Below are 16,748 nucleotides of genomic sequence, written 5' to 3'. Positions count from 1 at the left end.
TTAGATAATGCCTTAACAGGCAATTTTTAATTGCAAGAATGTATTGCATTGTGTCTTCTCATTTGAATTTTGTGAATTTTAGCTGCATTTTGTCAAACTACAAATTACTTCTTTGTAAAGCTTGCTAGCAGTTAAATTTGCATTGAGATCTATTATGTATTGAATTCCCAGAAATTCATAGTATCATGTAATACAGCATGGCAGTTTTCATTTGAGATCCCATTAATAAAAGAAGTCATTCAGTACTTTCTTTCCAGCCACTATGAATGTCTCCAATATACATTTGGGCTGGTTGTGATCAATGATGTTTGATAACATTGTATTTATTAATACTTACAATATTCTTACAGAGTATTTTGTTTGAAAATGAACTGAAGGGATTTTGACCTGCTCAAATCTGAATTCATAGCTTTGCATTTCCTCTGTAACAGTGATTAGAGACTAGAAAATAAGTACATCTGCATTACATCATATATTAATAAAATAAACAGTTTTTCAGAGCAAGCAAAAGCTGAACTTATTTGACTTGGTAGGGTCTGGCCCTGTTCCATAAAAAATATGTTTGTTATATCTATACGTTTCCAAAAAGAAAACATCACTGGATCCTAATATGCTACTAGTTTTATTAAAGTGTAGCAACAAATTCAGATTTCGTTTTTTAAGTATTTACAAGGAAATTAATAATTATTTTAATTATTTTGAGTGATAGTTAAAATTTTTGAATTAAGATTATTTTGAATTTGAAATAGATAATTATATTTTAATTTTCTCTTCCTGTTATCTTAATAAGAAAATAATATATGTGCTTTAGCCTTAATGTATAGTTAATTTAATTGGATCTCTCATATTCAAATAAACTGGTTGTAATTAAGCTACATTGTTTATGATTATTGTTTCTAATTGTTGGGCTTATATAATATAGGCTGTGGCCAAGCTTAGATTAGCATCTCAGGTAACTTTTAAGTTGTATCATTTTGACAGATATTAACTTAATCGGATACTGTTCCCTTTTTCAACTAGGCAGCATGCAACTGCTGTGCTTATCGCAGTAAGTCGCTGTCCCAGTGACACGGCCTTTCTCCTGCGGTGTCCTGGGTAGGCTCAGTGCAGGCAAGCCTCCCTGGAGCGCTCGCCTGGCCCCACCGTGGCGGCCAAGCCCGTAGCACAGCCGGCGACTCCAGAACTTCCCCTTCAGCCGCTTTTAATTGTAACCCTTAACTTCAAATTTCTTGGTTTTGTAATGCCAGATTTTGTGACCATTTGAGCATTTCTGTCTGTAACTTTGTTGCTCGCATGACTGTCTGTCAGTTGTGGCACCATTTTCATACAGTTTCCCATTTGAGAAATTAATGAGGATTTGAGTTTGTCTTCTAAAAAGTAAAGGTTTGTAGGCATTTGCTGTTAGTCTCCCCACTGAATTAAGCGTGGCCAAAACTGGGTTGCTGCTGAGATTCTCAAAGCAGAAATAATAATCCTTGTTCTAAAAAAATAAAACTGACCTAAAATACAGCTGAACTGCTACCTTTGTCTTCTAGTGTAGCAATTTTTTTTTCTTTTTGCCTATTATAAAGCATATTATTATGAAGCACAGAGCCCAGTCCTGGCAGCACTTCAGTTCAAAAAGCAATAATCTTGTGAAATAGTGCTTAACCTTGAAGTAGTAACTTTTTCCAATTTGTACAAATGCAAGATAATGACAAAAATAATGGGAAAATACTGCAATTTGGTTTATGTTTGTCTGGATAAAATTCAATGATATAAAACTTCGCTTGTGTGTGAATTTCAATTTTTTTGCTCTAACAATTATTGCAAACTAACTGCAACAATATGTATTTATACCTCCTTTATCTGTTTTTCATGAGCCTTGAAAACTCTGTGCACCTCTGTGTATATGCGTAGCTTGTTCTTATACGGTAGCACTGTTGAGGACTGGCCTGTTTTTTTACGAAGTCTTGTGAATGAAATTCCAAAACTTTCTATTAAACATAATTTTCTTTTAATCCTAGAGTAGGAAAATTCATAGATCTAAATCACTAGAGGTTATATCCACCAAAGGACATGGATGCACTTGGCAACTCTGGCCAAAATTTGGTCTGGAAGAAACCTTTCTCATGTGCCCCTTAACCTGGGATGTACCTGGGGCCCTGGGAGTCTAATCCCAGGTTGGTCATGCCATGAACTTCCTTGCCCTCAGGACTGGATCTAGCAAGGCTTCTAAGCACCAAGTGCCAAAATGTGCCCTGCAAAAGATGGCCAGAGGAGATGCTGGTTGTCCTGTATTGCCCTGCAGTTTGAGGGGACTACAGGCGATCCTGATTTCGGTTCTCTCCTTTGGCAGAGGGGCTGGAAGCTGCTTTGAAAGTGCCTGACTCATTGGGTGTTAAGGTATTGTGGAAGCTGTTCTGCTTCATATGGAATAATTAAGCATACGTTGGATGAGACAGAGGAAAGGACGTTGGGCTGGTGTTTGCAATACTCAGAAGAAGAGGCTGGAGTTTCTCTCCCTGCAGAGGGACATATGCAGAGTGGTCTCTATACCTTATCTGTCCGGCATGACTTTTCTTACAGAAAGGCTAGAGGGGAAAAAGAGGAGGTGCAGGTACCACCATCTCTCATTGCTTCTTATCTCACCATAATTAGAAAGAAGGACTGCTGTAAATGCCTAATTCCAGGGAATAATATTGATAAAGAATAAAAAAAGTTGGAGGTAGCGGAGTAAATGCAACCTCACAGCTTACAGATGAGGTTGCCCTGTTCTTCTGCAAAGTGTGTGTCCGTAGCTTTGCGTCCACCCTTCTTTTAAGAATTTTGAATAGTCTAAGTTGGTCCATTGTCCCTCAGCAGGTGGGCCATGTCTCTCCCGCTCCTTTGATTACCTTGCCTCGTTTCCTGGCTTCGCTGGGTCTAAACTGTAGTTTCCACCAGAAGAGGTTTTTTAACGTACCGTGTCTCAGTGCTTCAGCCCTGCTCAGAACGGATTCTTGGATTTCCTACATAAAAAAGAGAAGACGTTTCTTCTGGCGGAGGAAAGAAACCACCAAATTCTGCATTTTATAAGTGAGAACCCAGGAAGAGTGAAGAGTGATTTTGAAAGAACCCCCCACCTTTATGTGAAGAAAAAGTTCACAACTGTTCTGTTTTCATGGTCCGTTGCTTCTTTTGCTTGAATAGATTTTGCTTTCACTTGTGATAGCGGTTTTAAAGCAATCAAAAGACAAATCTAATTTCCAACCATTAGAAGTGATTGTTAATGCATGAGGGACTACTGCAGTTTTATGTGCTGTGTCTTTTTGGGGTGGAAGTCTTGGTTTTGGTCTTTCGGTGTGCCTTGAATGACAAAAGGCTGTGGGGTTTTTTTGTTAGTAACCTATATTTTTTAGGGAAAAAACAGTCATTCGAATACTGACTGGATGCTTTAACAGTGTCATGGTCAGGAGGCTGACTTGCAGTCAGAAGATTTTCGTTCGGGAAGTGAAGTTTTTCAGGGATCTGTGTGCCTGTAGGAATCCATTGCCTGTTTACATTAACTCACCTCTGAGTTTTTCCATTGGTGGCATAGTGCCTTTTCAAGGTAGTTGCATCTTCCAAAAGAAGGCTCTTGGGACATAGCATTTAGTAACATCACCGACTAATTTAAGGGCCGCTTTCTTTCTCTCTTCTTGAGGAGCAGTATTTAACCAGGTTCTCCACTTGGCTAACTGAATTTGAAGAAATCCAAGGCGGTGGGGAGGATTTTGTAGCTGCCTACAGAAAATAAATCCGTAAGGTAACTTTGTTATTCTTTAGAGCTCTTTTGTTATCCTCGTATTGCCTCATCTGTCACTAATGATGGCGGCACTGGGAAACACATGGAGGTTGTTGGTTTCCCCATATATACTTCACATAAAAGAGCAATTTATTTATGTATGTGAAAATACTGCAACTGGTGGCAAAGACATTTGTACACCATTCGTCCTACACTTAAATTATTCAGGAAGATGTCCACATTTTTACGTATTTTTACAGGCCATGATACAGTGGGGTAAGTTTGATTAGAGCCTATAAATTTTAGCATAGTATGAATATTTAATAGTGAATAGAACATACTGACAATCACTTAATGCAAACTGCAATTCTCCTACTGTATTAAAACAAAAAACCCCATGTGCTAGGATGGTTTTGAGGTTCTTGCAAGTCTTGGTTTGTTGGGTTTTTTTTCCTCAGCATGTTTAGTTTTGCAAGGAGATTTTTTTCGTTTTCTAGGCCTCCTTGCAATTTTCAAGTAATACTTCATTTTGAGATTTCAATCCAGGCACCGGGTGTACTGGCAGCTCAGCCTTCACTCAGTCTTCTGCCATCCTCCAGCTTACGGAGACGACCCGAGCTGGTCGTGGGGGCGTGAGGTGGGCTGCTGCCTGGAGATCCCACTCTCCCCTCCGACCACGGCTACCAAGCTGACCACTGCGACTCCAGACTGCGTTTTCAGTATGGAAGGGAAAGGGAGGATGGGATCCGGAGATTCGAGGTCTGTGGAAGGGTGGGGGATGACTTGAGACTCTGCACAGGAGGGACAAAAACCGGCAGCAAAATGACCTGCAGAGACTAGACCTGTGGGGGCTGCAGGCAAAAAAGTGAGACACGGTTCAAATAAAAGTGGAGAACACCCAGGAGGAAGAATAAAGAGCGCAGATACAATCTCACCACACTGCCGCACCCTCCACATTAAGCTCTGTTTTAATTCTATCTGATGAACATTGTCCTACCATTGAGTTTTCATGTTCAGATCTCCCTGTTTGCCAAAGGGAAAGTGTTGAACGGGGAGGGAAGCTGCTCCCTGAAAGCTCTTGTGTTTCACACGGTAGCTCACAGTCGTCTCTGAAGAAAGAGAAACACTGTGCTGGAGAGACAGTGACACATTTGTTTTCAACTTTAGAGGCTGAAATGAAATTAAGTGTAAATGTATTCCAAGCAATGAAATCAGATTTGCTTACTAATCTGGATTCCATCTCCTTTTCCCCCCCCTCGCAACGAAACTAGCAGTACCAGTAACTGTGCCTGCGTCACCTCTTCCTCCCTTTCCTGCTTGCAGCCCAATCCTGCCATGCTCCTGCAGGAGAATTTCCCAGGAGGCTGGCCTGCAGCAGGAGGAAATAGAGGTCAAGACAGCGAGAAAAAAGAGATGAGGAACATGGGAATTGGGAGAAAGGCAGCAGTGACTTGAGATCCAGGAGAAATGTTCCTGCTGTTCTTTAAACCACTTCTCTTAGCTTTTCCCCAAAAAAGGGCATTAGGGCCTGCTTCTGCATTTCAAAGGGAATTTGGGCTGAGCAAGGAAGGCTGGCTCAGCCGGCCTCTGCGGGTGAGGTGGAGAGAGGGAAATGTTTGGTGTTAGCAGAGAAAAATCCCTTTTTTATCAGGTCATTCTGTCACCTTCTCAGTTTACCCTGTCTGTCACTTCCCTCGCCCTTCCCTGTCCTTTGGAGCCCTCCCTCCAAAGGTGACCTGCCTTAACCCATACCGTCCTGCTGCTCTTCAGTCTGCGGAGCGTAGTTACTGCTGAAGAGTATCAAAACACGCTATTAACTCTCTCCTCCTGTCAAATTAACTTGTTACCAGGGGCTTTTAACTTGCCTTCTTCATCAGGAGGAATAAAAATAGTACAAATACATTATTTTGCCTTCAGAATGACATTTCTTATCTATTGATTTAAGTAATTTAGCATTTTAAAAGGAACAAATCAACTTAATTTGTTTAGGGGATCCTTAAAGGTTGAGAACAATTTTGTATCAATTAAATTTAGTGATAATTCATTTATGATGGAACTAATATAATTGATTAGGTAGTTGCTGCTTATCTTTTTTCTAATACATACATTGCTTTTAAACATCTGCTCAATAGTCCTTTATGATAGCACGAGAATGATTTTACATGAAAGCAATAGAGGAGCAGATGCTTCCTGATGACAACTTCCCAATTTGCTTCGGAAACAGTCAGTGAGTCCTGGATTCACAGTTTTGACTTGAAACATGACAAGCATGCAAGCAAACTTGCAAAGCAGAAATAAAAACTTGAGAAATCAAATTACTTCATAGCATTTTTAATGATTGCAATTTGGTCAAAACCCTTTTTTTGATAACTTTTTAATTTTTTTTAATGCAAGTATGTTTGTTTTGTCTTTACAAGATCTAAGCAAAATTATGAATTTGTTTTGTGATGTGTGTACATGTATGAATGTTTTGCAGCAGTTACGAAATCTTCCGAAGTTAAAATTTATTTCGATATTGTCTATTACAATAACTAAAATTTAGCATTAGCCCAAAAAGAGATAGAGAACAACAGTATACATAAAAAAGGAAAGTAGAACAATTACTTGAAGAAAAAATTTAAATAGACTATTATATTACATATATAAAAATAAAATTCTGTGTTGTTTTTTTTTTAATAAGTTACACCTGTGTTTTATATTATGGTTTTATCAGTAGTTGGTTAAAGAGTGAGAAATAAATCTCTTCTTTTGGGCTGATATAAAACTCTCTGAGGCTCCATAGCTTTATTCAGCCATGCATAGGTTTTTAGATGTTCCAAATATTGCCTAAAATGACTGTACTCATTTTATTCATCTCATCAGCAAAGTTCATCTCATCAGCTAGAGAGATACCATCAAAACTTTTAGGCTCCAAAATGTACTTTCCCTGCATAAATACTGTGTTTTGTACTTACAGAGACTGTAAAGTACAAGATTACACATCAATGCTGTATCTTTTTATGTAAAAAGTCTTGAAACTGCTGTTTACCGAAAGGAAAGGGGATTAGACGTAGCCCTAAGAAGGATTCAGCTATCTGCCTTTGTATGCAGATCACAAATACAATGTGCCCACTTGTCACTAGAAACAGCAGAAAAAGAGATTTGAGTATCAGAAACTTACTTTGAGTAAGTATAGAAACTTTGTAGTAGACCTAAGTCTGTCTTGTTACAGAGCAGAAGAATGTCAGTTTCAAAGCTTCTCCGAGCTTTGTATTCAGCTGAATGCTTGATTTCAGAAACTGCCTAAACTATCAGTCAAAAAAATTCAGGATAATGCAAAATAAATGTGTCAAAAAATACTCTGCTCTCCAAAAGAGTAAAGCATTAAAGCTGCCTTCTTCCCTTCTCTGCTGCCTCTCCTGCCATCAAACTGTGTACATCTTCTGGGAAGGACACTTTTGGATAAAATCACCTTTCTCTGGAAGTAATAGGATGTTTTGGGAAGTATCTCACTGTCTAATATCTGTCTGGTAATGGCAGAAATTCTTAAGATTTCTCAGTGGCCATCTCAAGGAACAATGAAATTGGAAAGTCTCTCCTTTGCTTTCCTTTTCCTAATCCAGAAAATGAAGATAGAAGTTGCTTACTGGCTGAAATCTGTGCTAACCCAGTAGGTTGAATTCTTAATGATGAAGTTGTTCCTAACTTAATTTATAACTTTCTGAGATAGTAAGTAGGGTTTTTATAAAGCATGTTTTCCCTAGGGGCATACAGGTTTGAGAATTCCATTTTTGAGTGAGTATTAACTTACTACTTTTCCTAAGTATTTGCAGGTAATAAAGAATATGGCTTCTTTATCATTCAGTCTAAAATTGTCACAAATTAGGTATCGGTATTTATGTGAGGGTATACAGTCATTTTACTCTTATATACAGAAAGCAGGAGAGAGAGTTATGTGTATACATACAGCTTTTTTCTAGAATAATAGTGTTTAATACATGAACAGTAGTCTTGCCATGAACAGGTAGTCTTGCCATTTCCAGAGAAGTATTTTTTTAGGGCAAGGTAAACTAGTGACTAAGCAATAGGCAAGGCCATAATATCTGATGAAACATTAACGTCTGTAAAGCAGTATGATTTTGATTCCAGAAGGTTGATCCGAAATTTTAATTGTCAATTAATTTTGGTTCAATCCAAAATTTTTAATGGTCAATTCCAATGTAGATTCAGTTCTGAATATGGACTCTTCCTCTTTCCCACTGCTACAAACTTGAAAGCCAGTCTGTAGTTGTTTTTTGTTTTCTTTTACCACATGCTGCTGCTGTTCTTTCTTTTACTATTCTCACTAAAGCATTGAAAATTGATCCATTTTAAAGAAAGTTCAGCTTACTATAGAGAAGAAATTTCTATTTTCCTCGAGATACTTTTTTTTTTAATCTGTATTTCACATCTGAACAGAGGGTATGACGTGTGAGGAGGAAAAGAACTTGCCTTCTTAGTCTGTTACACATTTACAGGGGAACGGGGCATAGCATACCTAACTTTACCTGGCCCGTGAAGTCAGATACAGTAATCATCATTGTCCCTTCTGGCATGTTGTCTTTAGTATCCCTTCACATACAGTTTTTAAAAGTAGGTTAACACAGAGAGCACTTTCTTTAATGTTCCCTTTCGGTGCTTTAGATATCTGTTTCCTGATAAGCTAAAATCAACCATTCCTACAGCTGTTCATAATTTCCCAGAAACCTTCTGTTCTGTAAGCATCTATAATTTTCTCATTTAATGTCCAAAAATGTATTTACAGTACCTTGAAATGTAGCTTCCCAAGGTCTGGGCTCTCCATTTGTGATCTTCTATCCATGTGCCTCAGCAGCATCTGATTATCTAATACACTAAATTTGGGGAAAATCACTTTTATGTGGGCTATCAAAAAAATTCAGAAGTATTTTGTGTGTCATTACTGTTATAGTTTATCAGTTCTTATATCTCTTCATAGATTGATTCATGGCTGAGTTAAGGATATGAAAGAAAAATGCAAAATAGCTTTAAATTTCTTGTGTGTTGAACCAGCATGGTGTTCAAAGGATGCTGGTTCTTCTTTTCGGTTCAGTCTTTTTTATTTTGCTTGGACAGAGACAGTAAGCCAATATTCACAGTTGCTTGGCAATAGTCAAGTTATGAAATGCACACCCAACCTGTGGGGCATTATGGTTGCTTAGTTCATGCACGTAAATTTGGGGGTTTGAAAACCGAACAAGTCCACACCCATAGTGTCTTCTTGGAAAGTTTGTTCTAACATTTAATCTTAATGGCATTATTAATTTAATGGTTCAATTTTCAGAGATGTTGAGTATCGACAATTTTTAGAAAAGTCAAAACAACTGGGGGCTTAGCACTGTTTGAATATTAATTTGAAATGTTAGGAAATTTATGCTGCAACTGGGGTATATGTCAATGCAGTAAGTTCCATCTCTTCTGGTTTATTTCAAATCTACAATAAACTTTACTTATTTTACACCTGAAATATACATTAACAGGAAAAAATTGTCTCAGTTTTGGAAGTATTATTTGCAAAAACAACCTCTGGCAAAAAGCCTTTAAAGAAAGTAGAACAGAGAATTTTTGATGGATACATTGATTTGTCTTTTGGCAAGCAAAAATGGATTATTTAAGGGTACACTTTTAAAATGGCCTGTACTAAAGGTAATGAGGAGATATGCAGCTGTAGTCACCTTATTGTAACTGTTATTGTGCCATAAAGATTTTAGAGAGCTTGTGTCTTTTGCTTATAAAAGCAGCCTGCACTTAGAAAGACCTCAATTCTGCAAATGCTTACACATAGTTCACAGATTGTGAAAGTAAGTCTGTAAGATGTCTTTGTAGGTTTTGGACTTTAGTCATTTTCTTGCTAGTATTGAAAAATTCCTTTGGGAATTCAAATGAAAGGGGTGATTGCCATTATTTCTGTTCTGTATATTTATTGAATTTATTACAATAGTAGTAATTACTTTTCCCTTGATAGAAATACAAAAGTTGATGTATTACTGTGTTCATATTTGTTGTTTTAGGAGTCTTTGGATGATTCTCAAGTAGCTGGAGTTTGTGCAACAGAAGAAGTGATTCGCTATGAATATCATGTCTTGTACTCCAGCAGCTACCAAGTACCTGTGCTTTATTTTAGGGCATGCTCTTTAGGTAAGACCAATCTTCTGTTAGACAAAGGGAAGAATAAAAATATGTGGGATGAAGATGTTAAAAACATAGATTTTATATTAAATTGAGGAACAGAGTAATGATCATAAGTAATAAGAAAATAAGAGATGAGGCTGTTCACCAGTAAATTTTGTAATACGCCCGACAAAGAGCTTCAGGACCTTGGAGTAGATGATATCATGTTAGCCTGAAGGAGGCTGATCTTTGGCTCCTGGCATCTTGCCTGTGGTTGACTAAAACTGCTGGTCATTTTTCTTGTTCTTTTCGTTAAATGAATACAAAACCTTAAAGCTGCAGGTTTGAATTTGGCTACAAAATAAGTGGACATAATTACAGTGCTTCAGCAGAACTGTGTCTGTTTCTTTGGAGCCTGAATTCAAGCCACAAGGCTGGGGTCTAAATGTACCTTTAAAAGTGTTTTAAACGCTGTTTTCTGTTTAAATTTGCTGCTTAAAAAAATAAAATAATACCAGTAAGGTATTGCCTTTTTCTATCTATTAAAACTGGCTCTTGAAACACTAACTGATCCTTCCTCCCTGATATGTACATCTTGTTACCCATTACTCAACTGCTATAGCCGCTGTGATTTCACTCACCATCCTGTCAGGAAGGAAGGAGGAACACACAGCCTCCCTCCAAGGCCGCTGTTAGTGTCACTTATTTAATCAGCAAACATAGAGTGATCACACTGCAGCACTGGCTGTGCTCTGTTCCTCTCTGCCCGAAGACTGTGTACCTAGGGCGGAGGGACTGAAATCTTCAAGTCATTTCATTCAGCCTCCTGTATGGTAGCATCAGCATCTTTTGTGTTTTGAATAATCTTCTAACTTTATCTAGATAAAGATGTCTGAATGTTGCCAGTGATATCTTTTCGTTTTTAATTAAAAAGTAGCTTAAGCTGCTTTGAATGTGTTTGGTAGATTTAATCACTCTCTGCCTTATATTGTTTAATGGTTTCTAATTTTGCAGTGTTAGCGTTTTAAAAGGCACTTTAGATTTAAAATTGAAGAACAAATTCTCATAGACTCCCTGGTGGAAAGATTTTAGTCTGAGGTGCAGTTTCAGGAATGGATAATTTGGGGTAAATTTTCAAACTGGGACATGGGGAATTGGGGACATTGCTCTGCCTTTACCACCAACAGAACTCATTTGCACACATCCTGCTGCAAATTTATTTCTAGAATTATTACAGACATTTACAAATGTGCCGTATTTTGCATTTAAACTTATTGTGCAGACAGGAAGATAAAGTTTTGCTATAAGAGACAGATTAACCTATTTGTGGTCCTGAAAAATGTCATCTTCTTGGTTTTAGCTGAATTAATAGTGCACTGTCTCTACAGAAGAGGATGGAGAAGCTGCAGGTAGAGGAAATAGGACACTATTTCTACTGTACTGTACTTTCATATAATTAGTATTCACCATAAGCAGTTAATCACCAGAGAAGAGCTCCCAGAGACAAAACAAGTTGTTTAGCTTGTCAGCATCAGGGAATCGGAGGTGTTGAAACATGACTCCTTATAGCTGGAAGTGGATATTACAGAAGCTAGTGGATGAGCTAATGCACAATCGTAGTATTATGTGCCAACAGCTCCCCTTGCAGTACAAAGCTGTAATTGTTCCTACAAGTACAATTATGCTTTAAAACACTTCATGGGAACCTTTCACAATGGAAAACAAGGACGACTTTTAGATAATTCCTAAAGTCATCTGGGTTCTCTTCAGCATTTAACATTCTCTTTTAACATTTAACATTCTCTGATTCTTGAAGAGAGAAGGATACAAAATGCTGGCAATAAGTACTTTTCCAATAATGTTTTCAGCTAGTATTCTCTGATTTTAATTATGGATAGCTTACTTTTGAAAATGAAAAATTCTGTCATCCCTGCATGTTATTTGCCTGCCTATGCCGCGCTCTCTGAAGGTCCCAAGGGGTCTGAAGGGGTTTTCAGGAACATGCAGATGATAGTGACTCACAGGCGCTTGAGATATCTGAGCAAAGTATCTTTTGTCTTGTCCTGAACCTGGTATGAGGAAAACTCTAGGTAATGCCCTGAGATTTTTTTCCTTTTAGGTAATAGTCTTCATGTGATAGGCTCCTTACCTTGTTTCTCAGACAACTAGTAATATTCACTGCATTCCTCATCTGAAATAATCAGGGAAGAATCTTCTTCTGAGACCTATATCAATTTCCCAGTCTAAATTCCTACCATTATTTGTAGATTAAGTAACAGAATCGGTTCCTCACAAGTCTCTTGTGGGCTGTTAATGGTTTCCCTTGAATCCTGTCCATACTGATCCTCATGTTAATTAAAGCTTGTTGCAGGAGGTGAAGGTGAGCTATAATCCTTCCAGTGTTTCCACAGCCCTGCCCTGTCTTGCCTTCCCCAGCAGCAGGGCACAGAGTTTGAATTCAAAACTCTGCTTCCTCTCTGGCAGTATGTTAAGTGGCCATTACACCTCGAGGCCTGCCTAGGAAATAATAATTCTTCTGTTCGACCTGACTAAGTAGTTTTGCTTGTTTTGCAATATTCACTTCCTCACTTTGTATGTTATAATAGCAACTGGTGCCAGCCTGTCCAAATCTGCGCTCTTCCAAATAGACTTTTTAAAAACTTTTCTAGAACAATTAAATCCTGCCTTTCTCCCATTGTATGTGAGTCCAGTTTTCATTGACAGCTTGGTCTCTCGCAGTCCCTGCTAGGATAAAGGCTTCCAAAAGAGTTGCTGGGGAGATTTTCCTATCATATTCAGCGCGGTTGGCATCTTCAGGAGCTTGTGTCAGTGAGGGCATCCAGTTTTCACTCCTCTCTGCTAGCGATTGTGCTCAAACATTATAGATCAGTTCGTCCTGCAGAAGGACAAAAGTTGCATTGTATCCTTATTCTTGCTGCTGTCTAAATTGGATCAAATAATTTATTTTCTGGAATTCATCTTTAGACCTCTTTTTTTGGTGAGAAGTTTGATATGTAAGGTAGTGCAAGGTAAGGGTTTGAAATTTTAATTGCAACAGAACTAAAACATTTTGAGAGACATCTAAGCTTTTTGGTAGTCTCTGGGGATAGATTTTCAGGGAAGATCTTGTTCTGTGCAAGGGCAAATACTTCACCTGAAAATAACGATTAAGTGTGGTGACTCTGTCTAGAAACATGTTTGGGAACATTATAGGATACAAGAAGATATTTTTAGGCTACACATATATATATATGTAATGAACATTTTTCACTACCTCATGATACTTCCCAAGTGGCATATATTCCTAAACTCAGACCTACTGAAGTCACAGCCTGTGTCAGGAGCTCAAGGCTCCTGAGTGGTCCTCAGTACCTCAAAGTCTCAGAGAACTACGTGTCATTTCTCCAAAATCAGTCTTATGCATGCCATACCTTTCAGAAATGGGAGCCCTTCTTTCTTTCTATGGCTTCTGAGATTACCAAATAGGTAGTTGAAGAAATGCAGGAATCCCTGCTGATATCTGATGTCAGCAATTAGCCCTCTTAGAGACAGATGGTATAGGCAATTAGCCTTCCCCTTCAATGCTGGCATCAGCCAGATGGGCTGGGCTAGGTCCACTAAGCTTTCTTTAATCAGCAGAGTTTTCCCCCTTTTCTTAGTCTTTAAGATGTCAAGGAACTTTGGTCTTTTCCTCAACTGTCATCGTCTGAAGCCATACATTCATGCACCAACAGTGAGGTAGCAGCACCACAATCACAGGTGGACACAGGCATTATTCAGGAATCACCCTGCATGTCAAGAAAATAATGGCTTGTCTCACAGTTCTTTTCTTATTTTTCCTACAAAGGTAGAGGAAGAATCATGAATGCTGGCTAAGCACTGAAAAGAAGGAGCAGGACTAATGGGAGTCAATAAGGACTGCAGCCTAACTCCTCTAAAAAAGAGAGAAGGAATGGGATTTTCAAGTTGACCTGCTCAGAATATGTCTAGCTCTCTGACATGTAGATAGATCCCTGCCAATAAAAAACATGCTAATCAGTGGTTAGAGATGAGGGAGCTCATAAGATAATGTAACTTCCTCCAACCCTTAAGGCATGACTTTCTGTATTCATAACAGTACTGGGCCTGACTGATGCACTTCCCAGAATATAGACTTACTCCCTGAACTCAAAGGCATGTAACCACTATGTCCTTTTTCAGAAAAACAGCTCCTCTTAAGACCATCTCCCATATGAACTCGTTTTATCATGGCTTTGGACATAAATATGTACAATCAGATATTCTCCTAAGCTGTAAGGGTGTTTTTTCTTTTGTGGCAATGGTTTCTTAAGAGTACAAAAACCTAATATTTCTTTGGAAACTGTGCTGGAATGAAGCCTCAAAACAATTTGTGCACCATTTAACCAAAAGTATCAAATAACCTTTAATTAGAAATTTAAGAAATTATTAAACGCTCTCAGTAAACAACAAGAAAGCAGAATACAGCAACTTTGGAAGCCTGAAAATTTTCTCTGAAAATGTATGTGAAATTTGTATGCTTGAAGAATTTCTGCTCTTTGCAGAAATTAAGGTGCCAAGTCAGCTGGGAGCTGCAACTCATATGTTGTCTTAATGCCACACCTTGCTGCTGTGAGGGGGGACTCAGCCATCTGCTTTTAACTATTTCTTATTTGTGGTGACATAAATGAGTTAACCCCAAGTGGATCATTAAGAAGCTTTTCTCAGAAAAGTTTTTTATAGTCTAGAGAGTTTAAATAATAAAAATATGAGTTTGTGATAGAAAGGCTGTAGTTGTTCTTGCCTGACTATTAAGGCAGATGAACTGGTTGATTTGAGACCCCAGTTAGTTAATGACAGAGACAGAACCCATACTTAAGTCTTGACTCCCATCCTTTATCTCCTTTCTTTCAACAAAAATCTTACGCTGGTTACTTTCCAGGTTCTTTTGGCCTTCCTTGCTGGGTAGATGTAAGGTTACTTGTATAAGAGTCTGTGTTTCACAAAGCCTGGGTTAGTACTGATGAGCTGATGATGTGTCATGTGCCAGCCTGATGGCATTACAGGCATGGAGCTTCAGACAAAGGTACAGTAAATCTGGCATGACCCACAAGCAGCTATCTCCTTTCACTCTCTGTAATTATTTAATGAGCTGAATTATACAAAACGTACATATAACCACAAACTTCCACTTCTGTCTGCACACCCGCTCCCAGCTAGACTTGGGATAAGACTTATGACAACCTGCAAGCACCTCAGCAGCTGTGTCATCGTGGGTGGATGATGAGTAAATGTACTACTGGGTGAATCTGAAGTCTCTGCCTCCTTCTCCTGCCACTTCTCTTGGCTTGATGCTGCTGTTGCCTTCTTTTTCTGGCTGAACGTTTTGAGTTCAGCTCCATCACAGGAAAGAATGAGACAAGAGGCAGAGAGGCTGCTTGGCTCAGCAGGTGCTACAGTGGCCCCTTGTTGCTAGCAGCAATAATTAGAATCACGGAATCATAGAATGGTTTGGGTTGGAAGGGACCTTAAAGATCATCAGTTCCAATCCCCCTGCCATGGGCAGGGACACCTTCCACTAGACCAGGTTGCTCAAAACCCCATCCAACCTGGCCTTGAACACTGCCAATGATGGGGCATCCACAATTTCTCTGGGCAACCTGTTCCAGTGCCTCATTACCCTCATAGTGAAGAATTTCTTCTTACATCTAATCTAAATCTACCCTTTTTCAGTTTAAAGCCATTGCCCCTTGTCCCCTCACTACATGCCCTCATAAAAAGTCTCTCTCCAGTTTTCTTGTAGGCCCCCTTCAGGTGCTGGAAGGCTGCTATAAGGTCTCCCCGGAGCCTTCTCTTCTGCAGGCTGAACAACCCCAGCTTTCTCAGCCTGTTTTCATAGGAGGGATGCTCCAGCCCTCTGGTCATCTTCGTGGCCCTCCTCTGGACCTGCTCCAACAGGTTCATGTCCTTCTTATGTTGAGGGCCGCAGAGCTGGACGCAGCACTCCAGGTGGAGTCTCACGAGAGCAGAGCAGAGGGGCAGAATCGCCTCCCTCAACCTGCTGGCCACGCTTTTTGTGATGCAGCTCACGATATGGTTGGCTTTCTGGGCTGCAAGCACACATTGCTGGCTCATGTTGAGCCTCTCATCAACCAACACCCCCAAGTCCTTCTCGACAGGGCTGCTCTCAATCCATTCTCCGCCCAGCCTGTATTTGTGCTTGGGATTCCCGATCCATGTGCAGGACCTTGCCCTTGGCCTTGCTGAACTTCATGAGGGCCCACCTCTCAAGCCTGTCAAAGTCCCTCTGTATGGCATCCCTCCCCTCCAGTGTGTCGACCGCACCACACAGCTCGGTGTCATTGACAAACTTGCTGAGGGTGCACTCGATCCCACTGTCCATGTTGCCAACAAAGATGTTAAACAGCACCGGTCCCAATACTGACCCCTGAGGAACACCACTCGTCACTGGTCTACACTTGGACATCGAGCTGTTGACTGCAACTCTTTGAGTGCAACCATCCAGCCAATTCCTTATCCACCGAGTGGTCCATCCATCAAATCCATGTCTCTCCAATTTAGAGACAAGGATGTCGTGCGGGACAGCGTCAAATGCTTTGCACAAGTCCAGGTAGTCTGCTCTGTCATCCAAGCTGGATATCTGAGGCCTCAGTGGGTTGCAGGAATGTGTAACAGGGCTGCCAAACACATGAATGCTGGCAGCCCTGGAAAAAGGGGTCTAAAAGTACCCGAAGAATACAGATGTGTGTTTCGTGCAAATCTGGGAGCTCGCGAATAAAATGGATTCAGTTATATCATCCTAAGCAGATGACCGTACAAACTGAGGAGTTTTAAAATA

At 39.5% G+C, this 16,748-nt stretch overlaps 1 protein-coding gene across 1 annotated transcript in view; it reads left to right on the top strand.

Annotated features, from left to right (window-relative positions):
- Positions 1–16,748, top strand: part of ATG10 (autophagy related 10) — a 93,260-nt gene that overhangs the window by 42,617 nt on the left and 33,895 nt on the right. The window contains exon 4 of the mRNA XM_075136815.1: positions 9,793–9,919. Within this exon, the coding sequence (XP_074992916.1) occupies positions 9,793–9,919 (127 nt within the window). The remainder of the gene's footprint in view (positions 1–9,792; positions 9,920–16,748) is intronic.

Source organism: Calonectris borealis, chromosome Z (genome assembly GCF_964195595.1).
Source record: "Calonectris borealis chromosome Z, bCalBor7.hap1.2, whole genome shotgun sequence".
NCBI classification, from domain to species: domain Eukaryota; kingdom Metazoa; phylum Chordata; class Aves; order Procellariiformes; family Procellariidae; genus Calonectris; species Calonectris borealis.
Note: the sequence above shows the minus strand (reverse complement) of the source record. Positions and strands in the feature narration are given on the sequence as shown.